The sequence below is a fragment of the Hirundo rustica genome, chromosome 26 (assembly GCF_015227805.2).
Source record: "Hirundo rustica isolate bHirRus1 chromosome 26, bHirRus1.pri.v3, whole genome shotgun sequence".
Taxonomy (NCBI): domain Eukaryota; kingdom Metazoa; phylum Chordata; class Aves; order Passeriformes; family Hirundinidae; genus Hirundo; species Hirundo rustica.
In genome coordinates, this window is record NC_053475.1 from 4,676,558 (window position 1) to 4,701,306 (window position 24,749).

The 24,749-nt window shown below is 50.4% G+C and overlaps 1 protein-coding gene across 3 annotated transcripts; it reads right to left on the minus strand.

The window, feature by feature from the left end:
* MATK (megakaryocyte-associated tyrosine kinase) lies at window positions 1–24,111 on the minus strand. Of its 3 annotated transcripts, XM_040086998.2 has the most exons (14): window positions 23,731–24,111; window positions 21,397–21,523; window positions 14,123–14,155; window positions 4,174–4,287; window positions 3,904–4,019; window positions 3,330–3,549; window positions 2,301–2,394; window positions 2,144–2,209; window positions 1,894–1,993; window positions 1,722–1,806; window positions 1,469–1,542; window positions 1,167–1,362; window positions 744–830; window positions 1–619 (listed from the first exon to the last, which is right to left on the minus strand). In XM_040086998.2, exons 1-14 carry the CDS (start codon window positions 23,937–23,939, stop codon window positions 437–439), a joined length of 1,704 nt encoding a protein of 567 aa, XP_039942932.1. In that variant the 5' UTR covers window positions 23,940–24,111; the 3' UTR covers window positions 1–436. The 3 variants fall into 3 exon arrangements, with proteins under 3 accessions (XP_039942932.1, XP_039942937.1, XP_039942934.1); XM_040087003.2 differs by lacking the exons at window positions 21,397–21,523; window positions 23,731–24,111 and adding an exon at window positions 4,500–4,556 and having other exon boundaries at window positions 14,123–14,158; XM_040087000.2 differs by lacking the exons at window positions 14,123–14,155; window positions 21,397–21,523; window positions 23,731–24,111 and adding exons at window positions 4,500–4,556; window positions 7,092–7,221.
* Between the last annotated feature and the right edge of the window lie 638 nt (window positions 24,112–24,749).

A 24,749-nucleotide genomic window follows, 5' to 3' on the forward strand; every position in this document is an offset into this window, starting at 1 on the left:
TCCATGTGGTTTAGCTGGCTGTGCGGCATCCCCGTGTGGGGCTGGGCAATGGGGCAGGGCTGAGTCAGGGTGGAGTCTCATCCTCCTGTGAGTGGAGATGTCCAGTCCTGTCTCCCATCACTGGGAGTCACAGCTTGAAGGAACCCCACATGCAGCATCTGCTCCTGGGGCTGAGCACAGGGGGTGTGGGCATGGCTCCCTTGGGGTGTGTGCTCCCCGCTCTGGTGGGTCAGGGGAGATCAATCCCATGGCAACCTTCTCTGGGCTGTGTGGTGGGTAGAAGGACCATGCTCAGATGGAGGGAGGCTGCTGCCCCATCTCCACAGGGAGAGAGCAGCACCACAGGCCATCCTGGTCCTGGCCCCTCTTGTCCTATACTCCCAACCCTGGAGGGTCTAGGGGCTTCAGGTCCTGGGTCCTGGTAGCAGGATGGGAGTTAAATGTCCCTCAGGTGCTTCAGCTCTTTCTGCAGCTTCTCTGTAAGTTTCTTGAAGGACGGGCGCTTGCCTGGCTCCAGCTCCCAGCAGCTCTTCATCAGGGCATAGACGGTGGGTGGGCAGCCCTCAGGGGGGTCCATGCGGTACCCCTGCTCCAGCAGCTCTGTCACCTGCTTCAGGGCCTGCCAGGATGGAGAAGCCAGCTGGGAACCCCCTCCCCTGCTCTGGTCAGGGAGCAGTGGGATGTCCCTGTCCCGTCAGTGCCAGTGGGGTGTAACCTGTGGGGCTCTCTAGCACAGTGCTCACCAGCTTGGGGTAGGGTGCCCTTCCAAAGGAAAAGGTTTCCCACAGGAGGATCCCGTAGCTCCACACATCCGACTTGGAGGAAAATTTCTGTGGCGGCAGGAGAAGGGGAGGCTGAAGCCAGCCGAAGGCTCTGCTGGGTCCCCGTTGCTTTCCGAGGGCAGGACAGAGAACAGTGACTGCCCCCTGCCCCCCCTCAGTCCCCCAGGGTGTGAACACCCCCCAGTCCCATCATCCTGCCCCAATTCCCACTGCAGGCCTGCTCAGGACAGACAGAATTTTGGGAGATGCAGGGCTGACCATGCCAGAGACCACTGTGGGGCAGGGATGGGTCAGTGGCAATGGGAACAAGCAGGGGCAACCCAAGGGAGTGAGATGCTTTGGAAGGACCCCCTGGCCAGCCCCTTCCCTCTCACTGTCACTCACATTGTGTTTCAGGGCCTCTGGTGCTGTCCACTTCACAGGGAGCAATGTGGCATCTGCACCCTTGGGGTTGACTCGAGCCAAGCCGAAGTCGCTCACTTTGGCCACGTTCTCCTCAGAGATGAGGATGTTGCGGGCAGCCAGGTCCCGGTGCACCAACTTCTTGGACTCAAGGTAGTCCATGCCTTGAGCCACATCCCTGCCACAACCGAGTGAGACAGGGCCATGTCACCGTGTGTCCCCCGGGGCTGCACAGGGGCATGCAGAGCCCTGGATCCCAGCCCAGAGGAGAGAGAGGGACTTACAGGGCGAACAGGAGGAGCTGCTGGGTCGGGACGAGCGCCCGGCCCCGCGTGCGCAGGAAGTTCACCAGGTTGCCCTGACAGAGAAGGATAAAATGAGTCAGGACCAAGAGGACGGGGCTGCCAGGAGACTTTGCCTTCTGCAGGTGCTGCAGTGCCTGGCATCTGTGGTGACTCAGCCCCTAGACAGGGACATTGTCCCCAAATCTAAGTGCTGATGGGTCCCACTGGCTGAGGAGCAGCCAGGTGCTCTCACCTTGCTCATGAACTCCATGACAATGTAGAGGCCATTGTGCAGGATCACTCCCAGCAAACACACAAGGTTTTTGTGCCGTACCTTCCTGGAATGGAGGATATCCAAGTCAAGGAGGTGCCTTCTCCTCCCGGGCAACGGGTAGGGTTGGGCCACACCTCCATGGAGCACTCACGTCATGGCAGCTGTTTCAGCGAGGAAGGCCTGGGCAGTCACATCGCACTTGATGTTCTTCACAGCCACCCTCTGCCCCATGTACTCGCCCTGCAGGACATCTGAGAGCATGGGAGAGTCAAGCTGAGCCCGACACTCAGCCTCCTGCACCCCAGGCTGAGCCCCCACGCCATGAGATGGGCAGGGGGACCAGGCGGTGGCATCTGGGGAAGCTGCACCTGGAGAACATTCAGCCCCATCCTCTCACCTACCTCCAAACTCTCCTTGCCCAATGCGGTCTCCCAGTGTGAGGTGCTTCAGGTTCAGCAACCAGCCAGCTGGGCATGGGCACAAGGGTAGGTTAGGAGGGGCCACAGTGGGGCCCTGTCCCTAAAATGCAGACCACAGCCCCCTCCCACCATCCCCTACCTTTGGCCAACTCCTCCTCAGCTGACTTCATCCCAGATTTTGGTTTAGGCTTCACCAGCTTGGTGCAGATGGCTCCCTGCTCCTTCATGTAATGCTGCCAAGGGATGAACAGATGGAAGTAACGCCAGCTCTTACTCTCAGGCTCAGAGTGTGAGTCCAGGGAACAGCTTTGCGATGCTCCACAAGACTGCACCATCACCACCCTTGAGGGCAGCCCATGTCTCAGCCTTGCTCCCCTCTGGGCACAGCCAGAGGAACATCCATGGTGGACCACAGGGGTATGGGATGCTACTGGTGTGGTTGAACCCCCGGCAGGTGCTGCAGCAGCTGAGGGCAGTTTGCAGAGGCAATGGGAGCAGAAGCAGCCAGACAGGATGGGACAGGACGGGACAGGATGGGACAAGATGGGATGGGACAGGACAACCTTTGGAGTTTTAAAGTGGGGCTGGGGCAGCTGGGAAGAAAAAGGAGTCACCCAAAAGTTGTGTCTAAAAAGAGAACACAAGAGTGCAACTCCCTGGAGAGGAGACAGGGTGAGGGATGGAGCACCAAGAAAAACTCACTGGAAGGGCGAGAGCTCACACAACAACCTGGGAGCCATGTGGGGTCATCAGGGGACAGGGGGCTTTGAGTGGAGGGAGACACGACAAAATGCCTCAAAGTCCAGGGAAGGCAAAGGCCACCAGGGTCTTTCTGCTATGTGAAGCACTGCATAAGCAGGGATAGGGGTAACGTGGCCATTGGCTGAGGACTGGGACTGCAGCCGGCACAGCTGGTTTTCAGAGACATCCTTGAGGTATCCCAGATCCACTCATTGCACCCCAAACTGACTGGGAATTACAAGCCTTTGAACAGAATTACATAACCTATAGAATAAAATAGAGAATTACATCAGGTAACAAACACCAATGAAAACCACACAGAACAGGACAGGGGTCTTCCTCTGTGTGAGCCCATGAGGTCCTTGCCCTTCTGACACTGGTAGGACCCTTTGCCTGGGGGGTCTCACCTCAATCATGTCAATCTCACCTCAATCATGTCAATGAGGTTGGAGAAGTACTGCTGGCTGTCGATGCTGAGTGTGTTCTCCTCGTGCACCACGCGGTAGTGGATCACCTCCTTGCCAAAGCTCACGCACAGCACGTAATCACCGGGGTGCCGGACAGACTCACGCACCAGGAACAGCCCGTCCTCAGGGGGCTGCAGCTCCTGCACTGCCTCCAACCCTGAGATCTTCCCGTGGAACCAGCTGAGGAGAGGGGCATTGGAGAGGGAGCTGAGCCAGGGGGCTTCCCCCAGAGGCAGCAGCGAGATGGGGAAAGCAGAGCCCCTGCCAAAGCTACACAGACCCTACTGCGTGAAACCTCTCTCCATGGGGTCCATCCAAGTGGGAACAACTAGGGTTCCTTAAAGCCAGGTACTGACTTTTGTACCTAGCAAATCCCTCCATTGCCAGGGCACGGCTACAGGTTGCTCTGTCCCCAGCTGCCCACCCAAAACATGGATGGGGAAAGCACATTGGATTCAGCACACTGGATTCTCTCAGGTAAGCACCTGAGAGGGTCCCCTGCCCCCCGCCCCTGGTCACCCCAGCTGTACTCACGGCATCAGGCTGAGCTTGGGATCGGCACGGATTGCCCCACGCTCCCGCAGGGCGCTGGCTGCCAGCAGCCCCTCCTGCCCCGTCTCGTTGTGCCTGGCACGGTACCAGCCTTTGCCCTGGGGATGAGAGGGTCTCAGAGCAAGGGAAGGAAGGGGGAGATCCCTCTGGGAAGGAAGGGACTGGCTCCGGCAGCTGAGCTGATGGCACTGGAGTCCCATTCCCTCCATGCCCTCTCAGTGCAGCATGTTCCTGAGCACCCATAGGTCTCACCTCCACGGCCTCGATGATGGTGACCATGTCACCCTTGCGGAAGGCCAGCTCCCGGGGCTTGGGCTTGGTGTGGTCATGCTTGGCAACACACTGTGTCCCGGGGGGCCAGTGCTTCTGCAAGTAGAAAACAGTGTCAGTAGGGACAGTGAGAGCTGGACCCCTCTGCTTCCCACCGGCACCAGGGCCAGCCCCAAGGACCAACTGAAACCCTGGCTGGGGACCAGGGGCACTGGGCATGAGCCCTCCTCCACCCCACTCCGGTCCTGGGGGCACACATCCCCTGGTGTCAGCTGGCTTTGCTGGTGTCCCTGCGCAGCCCCGCTCACCCCAGACATGGCCAACCGTCAGCGCATCAGGGACTCCCTGTCCTCTCCTGCTGCCACCTGCAGAAGAAACCAAAGGGGCTGTGGAGGAACGGGGCTGAGCTGGCTTGTCCCAGGTCACAGCTGCTATCCCACAGGCTCCCCTGGCCAGTGCAGCTCCTGCCCCTCACACAGCCTTGCACCACGGGATGGGGGAAGAAGCTGCAAACTGCCTCTGCCAGCAGTGTCCTGGGGACACTACTGTCCCACACACGGATGGGAGCAGGACCCAGTGCTCCTGCTCTCTGCCTCTGCCACCAAAGAGGGGCCCCAGCTCCCACCAGCTCTGCTGGAACAGCAGGAACCCAACACCACAGCTGTGAGAGAATAGTGTGGTTTTATCAGGAACTTGCTTTTTCACCTCCTCTTTCAGGAGCTCTGAGTCACCAGGGCCCTGAGAGGCACTAGCCATGGCCCTGCTGGTGTGGGATGCAGGAGGGCTGATGCGGGGGCTGCCTGGCAGCAGGGACACAGGCCAGGCTGGGCTGAGATGGGCCTGTCACATGCATTGGCTGTGGGATGATTGCACAATGTCCCTGTGCTGCCCTTGACACCTAATGGTCATGCTGGGATGCATATGACAGCTTTGTAATTCAAAATTGTGGGTCTTTTCCTCCTGGATTCCTTCATCCCCACTGTCACCCCCTTGGGAGGATAATAGAATCAGGGAATGGTATCGTTTGGGAGGGACCTTATAACTCATTTCATTCAACTCCCTGCCATGGCAGGGACACCTTCCACTATCCCAGGCTGCTCCAAGCCCCAATGTCCAACCTGGCCTTGGACATTTCCAGGGATCCAGGAGCAGCCACAGCTGCTCTGGGCACCCTGTGCCAGGGCCTGCCCACCCTCACAGCCAACAATTCCTGCCCAATCTCCCATCCAGCCCTGCCCTCTGGCACTGGGAGCCATTCCCTGTGTCCTGTCCCTCCAGCCCTTGTCCCCAGTCCCTCTGCAGCTCTCCTGGAGCCCCTTCAGGCCCTGCCAGGGGCTCGGAGCTCTCCCTGGAGCCTTCTCCTCTCCAGCTGAGCACCCCCAGCTCTCCCAGCCTGTCCTCAGAGCAGAGGGGCTCCAGCCCTTGCAGCAGCTCTGTGCCTCCTCTGCCCTGGCTCCAGCAGCTCCACATCCTCCTGATGTTGGGGGTCTCAGAGCTGGAGACAGCTCTGCAGCTGGGGTCTAATCAGAGCAGAGGCACAGAATCCCCCCCTTGCCTGCTGCCCACACTGTGGGATGAGCTCCTTGGAGCAGAGATGACTTTGCCTCTTCGGAAGGTGAGTCACAATCACTGCTCTGCATCACTGCTGGTAAGCTTGTCTCTGTAGCAGTGCGGATCCTAGGACTATCTGACTAGGCCAGCCCATATCCACAACAAAACAATTGCAGCTGCTACAAGGTTAGTATCAGAAGGCAGCAGTTTTGTCTCTACCAGAAGCCACTGTTAGCCAGCACTGCCATCCCCCTCGCCTTGCAGCCCATCCATGGCACACATGTTCTCACGGTGAAGCTGGGGCTGCAAAGGCAGCTGCTGGTCCCCAGCAGGCACGGCCAAAGGCTGATGTGACTGGGTGCAGCTCAGATCACTTCCAGGATGGTCCTCACCATGAACACAGAGCTTCAGAATCCCTGCTCTGGTATGTCCTGGTCCAAAAAGAGACGTTCTGGCTGAACCAGGAGGGCTGATGGCAGCTCTGACAACTGTCCTTTTCTGCTCCTCCAGGACAGAAATTTTGGTTGAAAAGTAGCAACTGTTTGGTCAGTCCTGCCCCTGTGTGCAGACAGCAGTTGGTGCTGGGAAGAGACAGATCCTCCACTCAAGTACCAAAGTGAAGAGCTTCTCCTCTGCCCAGCTGGCCCTGGGGCGGGGGGTGATGGACACACACCCCCACATGGACACCTGCCACGGGCAGAGCCTGGACACCAGCCAGTGCCTCACCCAAGCACCAGCAGGGACAGCAGTGAATCACCTCCCTCCTGGTGACACTCACATGCCTTGTCCTAAAGCAGCTCTTTGTTCCTGGAGGTGTTTGATCCATGACATTCCCATCACTGGAATGAATGTTCCCACAAGCAGAGTGTGCAGCAGAAAGCCTGAGACGAGATATTTGCTCCCTTCATTTTGGGGCTGTCCTGTACTTTTGTGTATTGGTAAACCCGAGTAGTTGCAATGAGGTTGAAAAGCACAGAAACATAGCAGGGGTTGGTAAGAGCCGTCCCAACCCTGGGCTGGAGGGCTCAAGCTTATTCCCAGAGCACAGAGTTACTCCAGCTGAGAAGGTGGCAGACCTGACAGCACTGTAACAGGAGAGGACACTGCCTGCAGGCTGCACCCCTGGACACTGACACGCTGCGCACTCCCCTCCGGAGCACAAACACCCAGCTGCACTGGGTGTCACTCGGACAAAGGGCAGGTACAGTTGCTCTGCTGGAAAACCGGTGACACCGGGGCATCCCCCCCACTGCCCACCATGCTCAGCACCGTGCCCGTCCTTCCCTGGTACCAGAGTGGACGGGAGGACACCTCATCTGCCCTCAGCGCCTCTCGGACCTCGCTCTTACCTCAGTGGTGGCCATGTGTGGCTGGGGGCAGCGATGTCAGGGGAAGCTCACAGCTGAGCCTGAACTTGGATTCCTGAACTCCTGGAGAGTCTCTTTCCTACACAGAGCCAAACGCTACGTTCAAGGGTAGCTCCCAGACAGAGCCAGGGCCCAGTTTCCTGATTTCTCTGCTGGTGAGGCTGTGATGCAGCGTCCGGGCGGTCCCTGTGCCGGCACCGCCTGCGCCCTCAAACCTCCATCAGAAATGACTCATTATTTGACAACACTTAGAGCAAGTTCTGCCCTTTGAGGGCACAGTTACACACACTCGCTAGAACAGAACTGGAGCTCACCAGATCCTGTCCCCTGTGGCGCTGTGGGGGAATCAGTATCCCCCTGCAAACAGGGACACTTGCTGTCACCACTGCTGGCCTGGCCAGAGCAGTGACAATGGAATGAGTGCCTGAGGCAGCAACAGCTCTCCAGGGAGGCTGAGTGTCAGGAAAGGAAGAGCTGGGATCAGGGATCCCCAAGTGTAACCTTGTCTCAGCATTGACTCTGTGAGCCTCAGAGCAGGTTGATCCCAGAGCACGGCCACTCTGGGCTGTTCCTCTGGGAACACTCTGGGGGGTGACAATGCAGAGGCATCGTGGGTTGGGGCACAATGGCAGAGAGACCTTTAAATGAGTGCCACTGTCGAAGAGAAGCAGCTTATCTGTATCCTGCAGCATCCACAATGAGTCGGGAGGGAATAACCGCCTCCGCAGTTCATCGTCCCAGCCTGAAAACCAGACACAGTTCTGCACTAATGTTCAGCATTTCCAATATTCTGAGCAAAATGATGAAAAAGAAGAAAATGCAGTTGTAGGCAAACACCAGACTTAATTCAGGGGTCTTGGGATCTTTTTGGGTGTACTTAAAAAAAAAAAAAAAAAAAATTAAATGGTGTTTAAGCCTTCAGAAAACATTGGCAATTCAAGGGCAAAGGCAGTGTAGAAGAAAACTAATCCAAACTAGCTGGTACTTTCAGGTCCTGGTTATATCTTTTGATCTACAAACAACTTCCCCAAGCCATTCAAGCCAGACTGTTCATAGGATTCTTGGGGTGAGTTTCTCCAGAAGTACTCCTTGCATTATTTCCTGTATTTGTAGGGATGGATCCTGGTCTGTTCAGGCTGGAGAATAAACATATGAGTTCATCCTTACAGCTCTGCACTGCACTCCCAGGATCTGCACAAGGCTCCCTGTGACAAACAGAAATGTTTTGTACTTCTGGTTTTTGCCACATCCGGCCATTGTCACAGACATGACCACAGGCCAAAGAACTCGGCGTCACACACAGGGAGCCACTCCCTCAGATGTAATAAATTGGCTTTCCCTGTATTGCTGCACAGCAAGCAGAGATTGCCACGTGCTTCTGCCTGAGTTGGTGTCCCCTTTACACCCTGGTGCATGCCACCCAGCCAGAGCCCGAGCCTTTAACACATGGAACCTCAGCACTGCTTTCTCCCTTCCCTGGTGCAGCAAAGCCAATGCCCACCTCAGGGGGTACAGCTGAACCACTGCATGCCTGGGTGCCTCCAAAAGCTACAGAGCCAAAAACTGGCACTGTGCAGCCCTTCCCAAGGCACTGAGTAAATGGGCAATACCATGGGAATTGTCTCACATTCTGGGCTGAGGTTCTGCCTACTCCCTAGTCTTCCTCCTGGCATCCTGCATTTGGGCCAAGGAGAGTGAGGCTCAACATCCTACTGAGCAGTGCCATTCATGGCAAAAATCAAAGTTATCCAAAGGAGCAGAGTTTGGATGTGGAGAGATGGGCAACAATACTTGTTAGGAGCAGCACACATTTTGTACAAAAAAACCAGCTCCTGTCATCTCAGCAGTCCCAAACACACAGGCTCTCTTTTGCCAACTTAACCCCTTTTGGTCCTCTTGGACCATACCATTGGATTCACCAGAAATGTACCTTCCAGCCTGAGGAGTCTGCCCTGCATTTCAAACCTTCAAAAAGGGAACCAGAAAATGGCAATAAGTCGTAAAAGCAGACCTGTCTTTGACATCCAATCTCTGTCATTTAAAGGGAACGTCACTGAGTTAAAACATGCTTTATCACAGCAAAGTTTTATATTTCCACCCAGAAATATAGAATTACTGAATCCCTGAATGGTTGATTTTGGAAGAGGCCTTGAATAGCATCCCTTTCTAAACCCTTGCCATGGGCAGGGACACCTTCCACTATCCCAGGTTGCTCCAAGCCCCAGTGTCCAACCTGGCCTTAGACATTTCCAGGGAACCAGGAGCAGCCACAGCTGCTCTGGGCACCCTGTGCCAGGGCCTCAACACCCTCACAGCCAACAATTCCTGCCCAATCTCCCATCCAGCCCTGCCCTCTGGCAGTGGGAGCCATTCCCTGTGTCCTATCCCTCCAGTCCTTGTCCCCAGTCCCTCTGCAGCTCTCCTGGAGCCCCTTCAGGCCCTGCCAGGGGCTCTGAGCTCCCCCTGGAGCCTTCTCCTCTCCAGCTGAGCACCCCCAGCTCTCCCAGCCTGTCCCCAGAGCAGAAGGGCTCCAACCCTTGGAGCAGCTCTGTGGCCTCCTCTGGACTGATTCCAGCAGCTCCACATCCTTCTGGTATTGGGGGCCACAGAGTTGGAGGCAGCTCTGCAGGTAATTGTTGGTTCATGTGCAGAGAGGATCATTTGAAAGGGTCTTTCAGCTTGAATAAGCTTTAAGTGATGCCTTAATCTCGCCCTTCTGTGAGCGGCTGTGCCCAGCCCTGGTTCAGGCACAGCTGCATCTTTGTCTCTGCATCACCATCCTGATGTCTCCAGGAGCAATTCCCCTCTGTCCCCAGTAGCCCCACAGAACAGTGCTGACAGAAGAGGTATTTTCCCTAAACCTGTGCAGAGCAAATAACAATGCCCAAATCTCTGTCCCAGCAAGAAAGCAGAGCCTGGGCACGCTTAAGGGACAAGTGGAAGATGCTCAGCTGCAGCTGAACTTGCGAGTTGGTGACACCCAGTCCCAATGTCAGGGTAGCTGTTTTTTGGGGACACATCAGGCCTTGGCTGCAGTGTCCATGCTAGTGGACATGCAGCATACAGAGGCTTGTCCCACATTTGGTTCTTGATTTTTTCAGGCATATGTGTCACTTGCCCTGAATGAGGACTGCTCCATCAGTTAAAATCTTTAGTATCTGGTACCAAAACTTGGCTCCCATTACTAGCAGCACTTGTGGCATTATCCAATGGCTTTACTTCCTAATTTCTAATGAGGAAATCTTTTTGCAGCAGATGATCCTTTTCATCCTCTTTTGATCTGACTAAGGTCAGGGTAGAAAGCGCTCATGATATTTCAGCACTTCCCAATCTTTCTGATTTACCAGTAACAGAGGATGATAACTGGATGGCAAAACAAAGATCATAATCAAGGCACGAGGTTATGGCAGCACTAAGTGTACAGGGGGACAGTATGAGCTCCAGCAGAGCTAAGAACATGCTTCACTGGGTTAGTTCATACAGCCATCATGTAGTGATGGGACAAGGGGGAAAGGCTTTTAACTGAATGAGGGTGGGTTTTGATGGGATATTAGGAAGAAATATTTTTGGTTGTGAAGGTAGGGAGGCCCTGGCACAGGGTGCTCAGAGCAGCTGTGGCTGCCCCTCCCTGGAAGTGTCCAAGGCCAGGTTGCATGGGGTTTGGAGCAGCCTGGGACAGTGGAAGGTGTTCCTGTCCAGGGGGTGGAACTGGATGAGCTTTAAGGTCCCTTCCAGCCCAGCCATTCTGGGATTCTGATTCTATAAAACAATGCATTTATGTAAACTTCTATGGAAGCTTTGAAATACATGCCTTTCCAAGACATTTTTGTATGGTCTATGACCTTTATCCCAGAACATCTAAACAGAACTTTCTTTACACCTCCCAGAAGTGTACTTAAAGAAGAAACAGCCTTATTTCACAATAATGCAGAAACAGTGTTTTTCAGTCAGTTCTAAAAAACACTCAAAATACCCCAAAAAGCCTGAAGGAATGTGAAGAGTGATTTGAAATTGAACTTTAAATAAAGAATCACAGTATTCCACAATGGTTTTGGATATGAGGGACCTTAAAGGTCATCCAGTCCCACGCCCTGCCATGGGCAGGGACAGCTTCCACTATCCCCGGTTGCTCCAAGCCCTGTCCTTCCTTGAGCACTTCCAGGGATGGGACAGCCACAGGCAACCTGGGAGCCAAGAATTCCTTCCCATCTAACCCTGCCCTCTGGCAGTGGAAGCCATTCCCTATGTCCTGTCCCTCCAGGCCCTTGTCCCCAGTCACTCTCCAGCTCTCCTGGAGCCCCTTTAGGCACTGGAAGGGGCTCTGAGGTCTCTCCAGCCCCTTCCCTTCCCTAGGCTGAACACCCCTAGTTCTCCCAGACTTCAACAAATACATGAAGCTGAAGCCTGTGGCAATTTTCTTGCTGTCTGGTGGTGTCACATCCAACAGCCTGTGTCCAGCTCTGGTTCTCTCCATTGCACTCCTTTTCCAGGTACAACTATGACAACACCAAAGCTGTGTTACAGCTTGGTCAACTTTGTTCAAAACCACCAAGAAGGAAATGTCTCCATATGCCTGTGCCACACTGCTGCTCCCAAACAGCAGCTCCTGGAGCCCAGGATCACTGCTCCAAAGGGTGGGGGAAAACTCCAAACTCACACAACAAAACCTGGCAGCTTCAGGCACTTCAGGACAGAGGACAGAAGTCTGAAGTGATAAAATGTTTAAAGGATACACATTATACCAGAGTGTGTGTGGGATTTTTTTTTTTTTTTTTAATATATATCTCTATATGTTATGCTGTGGGAAGAGTTTCTTCTAGAGCAAGGAGTAGGAGGGAAGGAAACATAACAGAAGGAAAGGAACTGTTGCTACAGGCAACTCAACTCTTACACAATGGTGCAATTTCTGTAGTGATTATGGAATCACAGAATCACAGAATTGTTAAGGTGGGAAAAGACCTCCAGGATGATCAAGTCCAACCATCAGCCCAGCACCACCTCCATGTTCACCACTAACCCATGTCCCCAAGTGCCACAGCCACACATCATTTGAGCACTTCCAGGGATGGTGACTCCACCACTGCCCCAGACAGCTTGTGCCAGTGCCTGACCACCATCTCCATGAAGGAATTTTCCCCTATATCCAACCTAGCATCCCCTGCTGCAATTTGAGGCCATTTCTTCTCGTCCCATCATTTGTTACCTGGGAAAGAGACCGATCCCCACCTGGCTCCACTGTCCCATCAGGGGTGGGAGAACCACCCCCAACCAGGGGTCTCCCAATTATGGAGAATTATAGTACAACAAAACTACCTGCAATGGATTATTTAAAATACAAGATATCAGACTAAATGAGAACTTATTACAGGCAGAAATTGCAATCATATGAGTGTTATTTCATACATGCAATATAATTACTATGCAGCATCTCGTTTGCAATTTTTCCACCTCCTTCACACTCTGCTCTTCTACCTGTCTCTCATCTTTTTACTGTGTGCATCAAATGTATTCTTTTGAGATTTTAAGTGCCCTGTTTATCTTTTTTCCCCTCAAAGCCATCATTTTTAAACCATGCCAGGAGAAGCAGATAAAATGGTAACAACCCAATAGAAATCAAGGCAGCTATATGGAGGAAATACACAGAAATCTGCAGTTCTTCCCACACACTATGAAAGATGGAATTTTAAGTTATTTAGAAGTTCATCACCACCAACAAACCATACACAGAAATGAAGCTTATATTACAAAACCTCACCTAAAGCTTCAGTAGCCAGTGTTTTTAAAATACGAAACCAAGAATTTGATGTCCAAGCTGAAGCCTTCATCAAACTTCTGCCCTGAGCCACAGAGATTTCAGGCAAGACTGGCTGCTGTAATTTTAATTTAATCTCAAAGTGAGTTCTCTTTCATCAGATTTAACATGAGTAACTGTAGGATTTTAATGTTTGCTTATTTGATATTGATCAAAAAAGTCAATGCTCTCATCACACAGTCAAGAAAACTGCAACTTTAATTAAAAAAAAAGGTAGCTTCATGTAAATGACCTTTCCTGCTGTGTGTCAAACCAAGAACAACTGAGCAAACAGAATGGGAGAGGGCTTGAGTCATGCACTGTACAATTTTACGTGCTACAATAAAATCTGTGGTTTTCCACATAGGCAATAAAAAATGGGACAGACGAGTCAATGGCACAGAGAAACACTGAGGACAGGGAGCATTTCATTTATAGACAGTGGGACTCTCATTTGGTGGGATGCCCCAACATCTCACTGTCAATGTGGAGAACCAAATTAACGAGGACCCTCATGTCAGGAGGCTGGGATGGAGCTCAGGGAAAGGTTCTTCCCCCCGAGGGTGCTGGGCACTGCCCAGGCTCCCCAGGGAATGGTCCCAGCCCCGAGGCTGCCAGAGCTGCAGGAGCGTTTGGACAGCGCTCTCAGGGGTGCTCAGGGTGGGATTGCTGGGGTGCCTGTGCAGGGACAGGGGTTGGACTTTATGATCCTTGTGGGCCCCTTCCAGCTCAGGATTTTCTATGGCTCTATGCTCAGCTCACTTTGATGAATCCTTCACTTAAATCTGAGCAACATCAACTCAGTTTGTGGTGTTACTAATGATAGAAGTATAATAACAAATGAGATGTAATCCACATCTCTCAGTAGTTTAAAAGTGTTAATTGCAGTGAGAATCTTCAGTATCCCACTGTCAGGGACATTCAGCAAACTGGTATTAACTGCACTTCTCTACCTGTGCATCATTTGATTACAGATTCACTGAATCCCAGAATGGTTTGGGTTGGGAGGGACCTTAAAACCCGTCCCATTCCACTCCTGCCATGGGAAGAGACACCTTCCACTATCCCAGGTTGCTCCATCCAACCTGGCCTTGGACACTTCCAGGGATCCAGGAGCAGCCACAGCTGCTCTGGGCACCCTCACCACCCTCACAGAGAAGAATTTATCTTTCTACAGTAAAGAGTTCTTGGCAACTTACAGTCTCTAAAGCATCCAACTTACCTTCCTAACAGGGATCTTGCAGTCCAGGTTCATCTGTCAATGGAAGAAATGAGAAAGGAAACCCATCACAAAAATAAATACATTGCAGTCAGGTTTTTAACAGCAAACATCATCAGGCAAAGAATTAAAAACATGTTTAAAAACTATTTAAATAATTCTGAAATCTTGCTTTACCTGAAGTAAGAAAATGTGAGAAGCTGATCAACTGAGCTTTAGATTCTCTGGAATGAGCCCACAGTTACAGCATCTGAGACTTCCCTTAAAAGCTTTTCTATAAATAACAACTGTGAGTGTTCTGAAAAGCAACATGAGCTTTGTGGAAGTCGAGTGGGAGTGCCTGAGGCTGGAAATACAGTTCTGAAAAATCCATAGAATCACAGAATTCCAGAATGGTTAGGGTTGGAAGGGATCTTAAAGCTCCTCTTATTCCACACCCCTGGGCAGGGATACCTTCCAGGAAGAATTCCTTCCCCAAATCCCATCTATCCCTGCCCTCTGTCAGTGGGAAGCCATCCCCCCTTGTCCTGTCCCTCCAGGCTCTTGTCTAAACTTCCCCTCCAGCTCTCCTGGTGCCCCTTTAGGCACTGGAAGGGGCTCTGAGGTCTCCCTGGAGCCTTCTTTTAAATCCTTGTTTACAAAAAGTCCCATTGTCTCTGCAGAGGATTAAAGTGACATGTTAGAAAATAAAAACAAACATGCTTTCCCTTTAACCAAAACTTGCTACTTCTCTGGACATTTGCCCATTCTTGGGAGTCTGCCTTGGGGTTTGCAGCGCTTTGAAATTAATTACTAGACTGCTTTGTCACAGGTAATCAAACTACCAGGAAGGTGTCCACTTTTGTGGGAATTTTGATTACATAAATAGCCAAGTAAGAAATTGTATTTGCTCTTTTATCACCAAAATGCAGACACCCGCAACAGATCAGCTCTGCAACCTGACCTTGGTGGCAGAGCTTCCTTGTTGGGAAGAACACCAGGAGAAAGAAGAGTTGATTTCATAGCTCCTTTCTAAAAATGTTAATGATCTCAGACATCTGAGTGCACGCAGGATTCTACAGCTGCCTGGTAATCTTAACTGCAGTAATCATAAAGAAATTCTACCTCAAATGCATTACCAAGAGCTGAATATATCACCTGTCACTGAGACCGAGTCTTCGGGGGTCTCCATGGATATTTCAGCTCTGTACTGGCATTTTCCCATCACTCACCTGCTGCAGTTTTATGGCCATGTGCAAGAGGAGAAATATTTTCCCCACCTCCTTGTCACATCTTTTATCTGGGTGTAGGACTCTGGCATTACTCCCTGAATACTAAACACAAACCCACTGCAGCTGCACTCAGAGCATACAGGGAATTTTAACCTTCACCATTTCCAATCTGAGACACAAAGCACATCCTTCAGGATAACTAACCATGACAGTAACTGCAGGAATTTCTCCCCAGAAGGCAGTTTCTCACGGTGTACATACTTATTCCTTAATAAAATGTTGCCACCCTGTTGAGTAACAGTGACTTTAAAAGCTCCCAGCCACCTTACACCACAATTCAAGACAGGAAGGAAATGCAACATCCACTGAATCTGCAAACAGCTCTAGAATGAGCCAATTGAAAACCCCTCAGAGAAATTTAACTGGAGCACAATTCATTCACATACACTGTTGCCTCAAAGGACATCTTAATTTTAAAGCATATGGGAAGTAGCAATCATTTAGCAAAGAATTAACTTATAGCAGATTGTTTTGCATCCATTGTGCACTCAGCTATGTTCTCTTGAAGATTATCACCCCTTCCTGGGGCCAGCCTGTGTTATCATGGGCATTTTCCAGGTATAAATAGTACTTACATTTGGGGTTTTTTTCTTTTTATCTGCCCTGCTCATAGTACGAATGGGAAGAACAAAACCTGATCTCACTGGAAATGAAGATTTAATTTAGATTTTGAATCTAAATGTATGATTTCATAAGTAAAAGCAAAGTGACGTTTTCAGGAATTCACAAAATAATAGCAATGCAAATAATCTAAATGTGTCATCATCTGTCCCAGCATTGAAAACAGTATTTGCACACAGAAGAAAAAAAGCCTGACAAAACCCAACATGAAAGCCCATAAATGTGTATTTGAAAAAATATAGTAAGGTAAGGTAATTATGCACAAAATAAACCAGCATCGCATAAGTTCAATAGCTTGATCAAGCATTGTTGAAAAATAATGTTGTGAAAAATTAAAAATCATGATGAATATATCTGAAATCATAAGCCTCACACAGTGTCAACCTCTTCTACTCAGTCCTGTCAAACAGGATGTACACCCAGCAGGCCTCAAGGTACACTTTCAGAGACAGCTGTAGTCTCCTGCAGTTTTGTCACTTTCTCTTTCACAAGTTTGCTGCTTCTTTCCTCTACTTTTAGCAGTTTGTGGATGAAGAAAACTGGCTTAGTAGCCCAATTCTTAGCTATTTAGGAATACATCCTTAATAGCATTTTAGCTAAAAAATCCTTCATAATACTGCCAGCTGTTTGTTCCTATGAACTCATCCCCGACTTGTTCTATTCCTTCTCATTAGAGCAATTATTAGAGCAGCTGGCAGTGGTGGATTGAATTTATTACTGACATTTGCATCTCTAACTCAACCCTGAAGCAATGCCTTTGCTAAAAGCTTTGCTTTATTAAGCAAAAGCTTCTGCCTGAGCACCTGGCTGGCACTCAGCTTCCCCAGCGTCCAACAGGTAATGCTCAAAAGGCACAGCCGGCAAAGCTGGAACCTCTGCACAGATGGGCTGCAGAGGCAGGTCTGTGTCAATCACATGAAGTTCACCAAGGCCAAGCACAACTCCTGCACCTGGGTCAGGGCAAACACAAACCCAGGCTGGGCAGAGAATGGATCAGGAGCAGCCCTGGGGAGAGGGACTGGGGGGTATTGGTGGGCAGGAAACTCAACCTGCCCTGGCCATGGGCACTGACCCCAGAAACCCCCCTGTGCTGGGCTGAGCCCCCAGCGTGGGCAGCAGGGGAGGGGGGATTCTGCCCCTCTGCCCACCCAGGTGAGACCCCAGCTGCAGAGCTGCCCCAGCCCTGGGGAACAACAGCAGGAGCACGTGGAGCTTCTGGAGCCAGGGCAGAGGAGGCACAGAGCTGCTGCAAGGGCTGGAGCCCCTCTGCTCTGGGGCCAGGCTGGGAGAGCTGGGGGTGCTCAGCTGGAGAGGAGAAGGCTCCAGGGAGAGCTCCGAGCCCCTGGCAGGGCCTGAAGGGGCTCCAGGAGAGCTGCAGAGGGACTGGGGACAAGGGCTGGAGGGACAGGACACAGGGAATGGCTCCCAGTGCCAGAGGGCAGGGCTGGATGGGATAACTGGGAAGGAATTGTTGGCTGGGAGGGTGGGCAGGCCCCGGCACAGGGTGCCCAGAGCAGCTGTGGCTGCCCCTGGATCCCTGGAAATGTCCAAGACCAGGTCGGACATTGGGGCTTGAAGCAACCTGGGATAGTGGAAGGTGTCCCTACCCAGGGTTGTGGAACAAGATGAGCTTCAAAATCCCTTCCAACCCAAACCGTTCCATGATTCCAAATTTTTCTAATGGTAAGAAGTCTTTCAAAACAAAAGGCAATTAAAGATTCTCCTAGAATCTTTGTGTGCTGCAAATCCAAATTTAATTGTAATTTTTTCTTTGATGGTGGTTATATCAACTACAAAACTGTAGTTAGGCTTGAGAGATTTTAAGCTTTTTCTCACAAGCGGACATCAATGTCTCCATGATGCTATACATCAAATGCTTTCAATATTGCAGAATATTTCTGAATATAGCCACTTTCTGAATATTTCTGAATATAGCCCCTTTCTTCACCCTTAGCACCCCTTCTCTGTGCAGTTCTCAGGATCACCTGCTGCTAAACTTCTATTCCTGCCATGTTTCCAGCCTCAGCCAAGAACAGTAACTGCTGAATAACTTCAGATGCTCAGCTGGTCCCACAGACAAACACACCTGTAATAGCCTCCCTAAGAGTGAGGACTAAGTACTGGCACCCTGCTGTAAGTACTCTGGGATAGAAGTAGACATTGGGAAAAACACCAATAAAGAAAACACTGAATGACCACACTGTGATCATGTGCATGATCTTCTTCCCAGGCCACATGAAAAATCTGACAATTCTCATGCTCAGACATTTTCAAAGCCATAACTCAGAGAAGACATGAAGTACAATGTCCAAAGATGAGCAAAAGGTTTTCAGAGATATCAAGGTGAACAGTAAAAACTAATTGTGAAATAATTTTCAGGACTATTTTAAGAAATAACACTTGAGGTTTGATTGTGCTCTGCTTAAGTTGTTGGGTTTTTCTGAAGTGTTAACTTTATTTCCCTGTTAATTGTAACATCAGCCTAACTTCAGAAAAATGTGGCAGGAAACCTTTGTCAAATGGTTTGGTTTCACAGCATAGATAACAACTTTAAGCTAGGAACTTTTGGCAAAGCTAAGCAACACAGATCATGCAAGGTTGTCGCAAGAGCTTGTTTACTGTTGGGAACTGACTTAAAGCATAAACTTCTATTACAGTTTTTATTTCAGAAATGTTTCTGAAAGAGCTTTTCCTTGATGTCCACTCTTCTTAATCATAAACAGGCTCTGTGGCATTCATGACACTACAAACGTGTCCCGCCTCCTGAGGCTCCCCGGATACACATCGCACCTGCTCCTGCGAGCCACGGAGCAGACACCACAGAGCCCACACTGACGTGGTTTGCATCCTGCAGGGCTCGTGTTTCCTCGGCTTCCTGCCGGCTGAACAACGTCTTTCTTGTTGCACTTTTGTCATTCTAAGTGCCCCTGGTACGACAGACCAACATATTCATTTCCCTTTCAATGAAAGTACTGTTTTTCTATTAAACATCGCGTCCTCTGAACATAAATGGAAAATTTTCCTAAACACTCAGATCAAAACCAAAAAAACACCCTTTGGAGTCACATTCAAACCTGCAATGTATAAAGCTCACTGGTGGTTTGATGAGTTTCTCCTTCACTGCCTCACACTGCTGGTGTCCCTAAAACAGGGCTCTGTCACCCCATGTGCAACAGCCAAGCCACACACCAAGTCAGGATACTGGGTTTTATCACAATTCTGCAGAACAAGGTGGCAGGCCCCCCACAATGCTGACACACCTGGGAAACAAGCACAGGCTTGTATACAAAATGGTAAAACAGAAAAATGACACAGAAACAGGTCACTCACACTTCCATCACACAATTCTTAATGTGCATCTTATGTCTTAATCCAGCTCATTACACACTCATTCACACAGACAATTTCCCTGAGGGGCAGTTTTTTAGCATTATAATAATCTAAGGTAACTTCAGGCTATATTTTCATCCTATCAGCTACCACCAAGTTAATATTTAACCTTACAATTGATTACAGTTTCTGCATGAATCTGTATGAACAATTGTCAACAAAACAGAGATTTCAGGTGTTCTGTCCCTGGGGGCTCCATTGCTTTGCACCCTGTTCTCATGGTGTCAAGTTGATGTGAACTTTCTGTGAATTTTTTAAACTTCATCTGACATCACCACTGCAAGAATTCACACAGAACCCATTAATTTTAAGCTTCTTACTCAACCAGCCCAGTCTTGGCTGCAAGACTTGCATGTGGCATGGACTGAGTGGGTCCCTTCCCACTCAGGATATCCCAGGAATCTGTGATTCCCCATATCGAAACATCAGCAGCTCTTTGCTGTCTGCAGAGCACACCTAAGGTAGCTGGTTTGGATCCAGGTGACAACAGTGTTGGCACATGCATGTGGCTGGAGGCACTGACCTTACCAAGTACAAAGAACTGAAGATCCTTTTCCCCCAACCTGTTTGTCATTTAAGTTTTCAGTAAGGGAGAGACTGAACACTACAACAAGCGTAGAGCAAAGTTCAAAGAGGCCAGGCAGTTACTGGTACATCACGTAACTTGCTCTGAAAAATGGGCAGTTTTAGATGTGGTAACTCCTGGGTTTAACACCTGTGAGATGTAGCTCTCTGCAAAAAGCCCTTTGAAGAATAGATCCCTTTTGCTCCACCACAACCACCACGCTGTCACTCAGGTGGCAAATGGGCACAGTCACACAGGTGAGGGAGAAATCCCCCCTCGAGTTTTGTGTCCTTCAGCTGGCTGAGCTCCACACACGCCTCCAAGGGGGAGCCTGGCCCTGCTTCTTGGCATCAATGGACACATCAACAACCAGCTGCTGGACTGAGGGCATCCCAGAAGACGTATTCCCATACTTTCAAACAAATTAAGTTAGGAAAGAGATGTTTAGCACATCAATATACATTGCTTCTTAAAACAAAAGGATGTTATGTAACAAAAATTGTAAGAATTCAGGTGAAAAAAGAAAAGCTATGTAACTGTAAGTTCTAAAATGGCACATAATCATTCCACAAAAATACACTTATAGAAATATTTGCGTTTTACCTGGAGAAGAAAATTTTTCTCATAATTAAAAATAAATCTAAGAGGAAAAGAGAAATGCGAGCCAGATTTTAGCACGTCTGGCTTCCTCAACAGGACAAATACAGCAATTTTAGTTACAAATATACTGCTCACTATCTCCTATTTTTTCAATATATACACGCTAAGGAAGGTATTTTTAGAGTCCCTCAAAGACTGTACCTGTTGAAACCTGCCCCTCCCTGCCCACCCCACATCAAAAACAAAACAGTGATGAAGTCAGATAAAATACATCACACCTTAAAAGGTGAAATGCTAATTCTGTAACAGTTTAATTTCTCAAATTCAGTGCTACAGGAATATCACCTAGCATAATTTCAAGAAATTAATGAAGAATACTTACAGTTCACAGTTCATCTCATCATATTCTCTCAACCAATAAATATGGAAAGCTATTGCTTATGCACCCAAGGTACTTCAAATCCTGTTTGGAGACAAGATTATCACAGAATCATAGAATCATGGAATCATGGGATGGTTTGGATTGGAAGGGACCTTAAAGTCCATCCAGTTCCCCACAGGTAGGGTTACCTTCCACTACACCAGGTTGCTCCAAGTCCTGTCCAGCAGATTTACTGCAGAACATGCATTAAACACAGTCTATTTATGAGAACTGAATTTCTGACAGGAAGCAGTTGTTTGAGCAAGAAGGTTGCAATTTCACACTGAATAAATTCTTTTTCTCTTTACGCAGAGAAAGGCTACTCCAGAAAGAACCTCTGGGCAGGAAGCTCACCCCCTTCCGTGACTGAAGGAAGTTGTTTGAAGTGTCTAATTTAAGAACCAACTACCTGTACTGCAAGAACTTTCAGATGAAACATAGACATAGAGGTGCCATGGATGCTGGATTCCAGCAGCAGTGGTCCTGCTTCCTCTTCACAGTTGCTCGCAGATGTTTGTTGTTCATAACTAATTATCCTGTATACAGAATTCCAACAGAAAAACAGAAAAAAAGAGGAATTAAGCCAACTGTTATAAACAATAGTTGTTTTTATTTGACGTGGCAGACAGCAGACAATTAATAAATTAAATTTCTTGTTCTGCCTCAAATATTGCATAATTCTTTCTAGAAAAATACTTGAGGACATCTTTGTGGTGTTAGAATGGAATGGGTGGGGAGTGGGAGCAAGAGCAGGAGCAGGAACAGGGTAATTGTGCTCACTCCAGGGGAACAGGGAAACAAGGAATCACTGACAGCAACTCTGAGCAAGAAGGTAGTTTTAATTCATTCCCATAAGAAGTCCATTCCATTTCCAAATGGTTTCCAGTTTGAGTAAACCCAAAATTAGATTATGTTGCAAGCTTCTAAAGCAAGATATACCACCTCATTAAAACTTACGCAATCCAATGTTCTGGCCAGCATGACAGCTAAATAGGTAATTTTGCAGTGGGGGAAAATAAAAAGTAAGATTTGTTAATTTTGACTCTAGAAATAATGAGGTCTGGAACACTGATAAAAGAGAAACATCATTTCACCATTCAAAGGAAGCAGGTGAAGTGCTGAAGTCTAAAAGCACTTCTGACATTTACTAAAGATCAAAGCTGATTCATTAACTCATTATCACTCATTAACTGGCAATGTGTAGAGATATTTATCCATTGTATTACTGAAAAAAGCTCATCCCTCAAAAACGGAGGTCTCAGATCAATCCCACACACAACAACTCTTTTAATCATTTCCGTCAAGGATGGGGATTGTCCCCCTCTGCTCTGCACTGGGGCAGCCTCACCTCCAGTGCTGGAGGCACTTTGGGCACCGCAAGATCAGAAGGATCCAAAGCTGTTGGAGAGTGTCCAAAGGAGGGACACGGAGCTGGGGAAGGGTCTGAGGAGGGGCTGAGGGCACTTGGCTCGTTCAGCCGGAGCAGAGGAGACTGAGGGGAGGCTCCTCGGGGGCTGCAGCTCCTCCCGAGGGGAGGCGGAGGGGCAGGGGCTGAGCTCTGCTCTGGGACAGGGACAGGAGCCCAGCAAGGGCTGGAGCTGTGCCAGGCCTTGGGATGGAGCTCAGGGAAAGGTTCTTCCCCCCGAGGGTGCTGGGCACTGCCCAGGCTCCCCAGGGAATGGTCCCAGCCCCGAGGCTGCCAGAGCTGCAGGAGCGTTTGGACAGCGCTCTCAGGGATGCTCAGGGTGGGATTGTTGGGGTGTCTGTGCAAGGACAGGAGTTGGACTGATGATCCCTGTGGGTTCCTTCTAGCTCAGGAGATCCTGACGCAGGTACCCTGACAGCTGACATGGAGCCAGAGGCTTCACACAGGCTGCAGTGCCAAGACAAAGCAAAGCCCTGGCACCTTGACTCTCTGTTGGCCACCAGCCTGAAAACAACAGCCACCAACATCTGTGTGTCTGCAGAGGCCTGGGAGCCACAGACACTGGACAGGTACCTCACCAGGGCCACTGCGTTCTGCTGCCTAAAGAGGGAATCAAGACTGGATGATGTGGGCCTGACATTTCTAAGTCTGAAGAGATTTTAGCTTGCTAGCAGTGCTAGCTGTTTCCCAAGGGAAAGGTTCTCGAGAAAGCTTCTTCTCAAAACAATCTTGGCAAAACAACTATCTTTCCCAAAAGAATCCTTCTCCAGGTGGTGTTTTGCTGTTTCTCTACTTTCACCAAGGGATTAGAGAGGTGTCATTCTAGTCACCAGTATCAGAACACCTTACATAAAGGTGGTAAGAATTAGACAATAAAGCCTTCTATAGTCTTTGCCTTCTGAAAAACACTTGGAGCTTTTCGTCTTTCGTGTCCTACAGCCGACAGGATGACACAGGAGTCGGGAAACCGCAGCAATGCCCACACGGAGGAGAAAATCATGCAATGGTGATAAAGCGACTGTGTGAAGTCTGTCACAGAGGTACTACCTGGCAATAAGCATATTGTTGGAGGTTAGAATCTTTCCTTTTATTTTTCTTTCTCTCAAGGAATTTTCTCCCATTTGTTGCCTGATGGTTAGTGACAATATTTTAGAGACACAAGACGTGCTGAGAGGAAAAGGGGGAAGGGTGCAGTTTGCTACCATCCCTTAGGCTGGGGGCCTTTCTCTCGGCACCGGAGGTGACCCGGTCAGGCTGTGGCTGTGGGGAGAAATAACTGCGACCGCGGAGTTCTGACCTGCTCTGCTTTCTCCTTACCGTGGGTGAGCTTCTGCTTGCAAGAGCAGCTGTTGAACTGGGACCTTTCCAACACCCGACCTCACTGGGAAGAGGACCCCGACCCTCAGGCTGCTTGCGGCAGCTGCTTGTGGGAGCCCGCCTGCCTCTGCCCAGCCCGGCAGCTTTCTGCGGCTGCTTCGGCCCTTTCGGCTACACTTTAACTCAACATCCCTCGCCCGTCCGGGCATCCCGCGGCTCCTGGCACAGATCCTGAGCTTTTGCTACACTTTGTTTGCCAGCCTGGGTGTGCCTGCCTCTGCTGTGCCAGTTTGCTGCACCGTGCTGCAGTCCATTCAGCTTCTCAAGTGCTCCTAAGACTGGCTGCCCGCTGAGGGTTTGCAAACGAAGTATCGCTCTCAGCCGCCATTGCCCTGTGGAGAGGCGGCTGAACTCGCACCACAGCGCCCCCTGCAGCCGCGGGGGAATCATCGCACCCGCCCTGCCCAGCTGGGAGCCCCCAGCGCCCCTGCCGGCTGTGCCCGGAACTGCACCAAAGGGGAAAGGGGAAAGTGCCTGAGGCCGAGAGACGGCTGCGACTGGGGCTGTGGTTCTGCTGGGGCTGGGGCTGTGGTTCTGCTGGGGCTGGGGCTGTGGTTCTGCTGGGGCTGTGGTTCTGCTGGGGCTGTGGTTCTGCTGGGGCTGGGGCTGTGGTTCTGCTGGGACTGGGGCTGTGGTTCTGCTGGGGCTGGGGCTGTGGTTCTGCTGGGACTGGGGCTGTGGTTCTGCTGGGGCTGGGGCTGTGGTTCTGCTGGGGCTGGGGCTGTGGTTCTGCTGGGACTGGGGCTGTGGTTCTGCTGGGACTGGGGCTGTGGTTCTGCTGGGGCTGTGGTTCTGCTGGGGCTGGGGCTGTGGTTCTGCTGGGGCTGGGGCTGTGGTTCTGCTGGGGCTGTGGTTCTGCTGGGGCTGGGGCTGTGGTTCTGCTGGGGCTGGGGCTGTGGTTCTGCTGGGGCTGGGGCTGTGGTTCTGCTGGGGCTGGGGCTGTGGTTCTGCTGGGACTG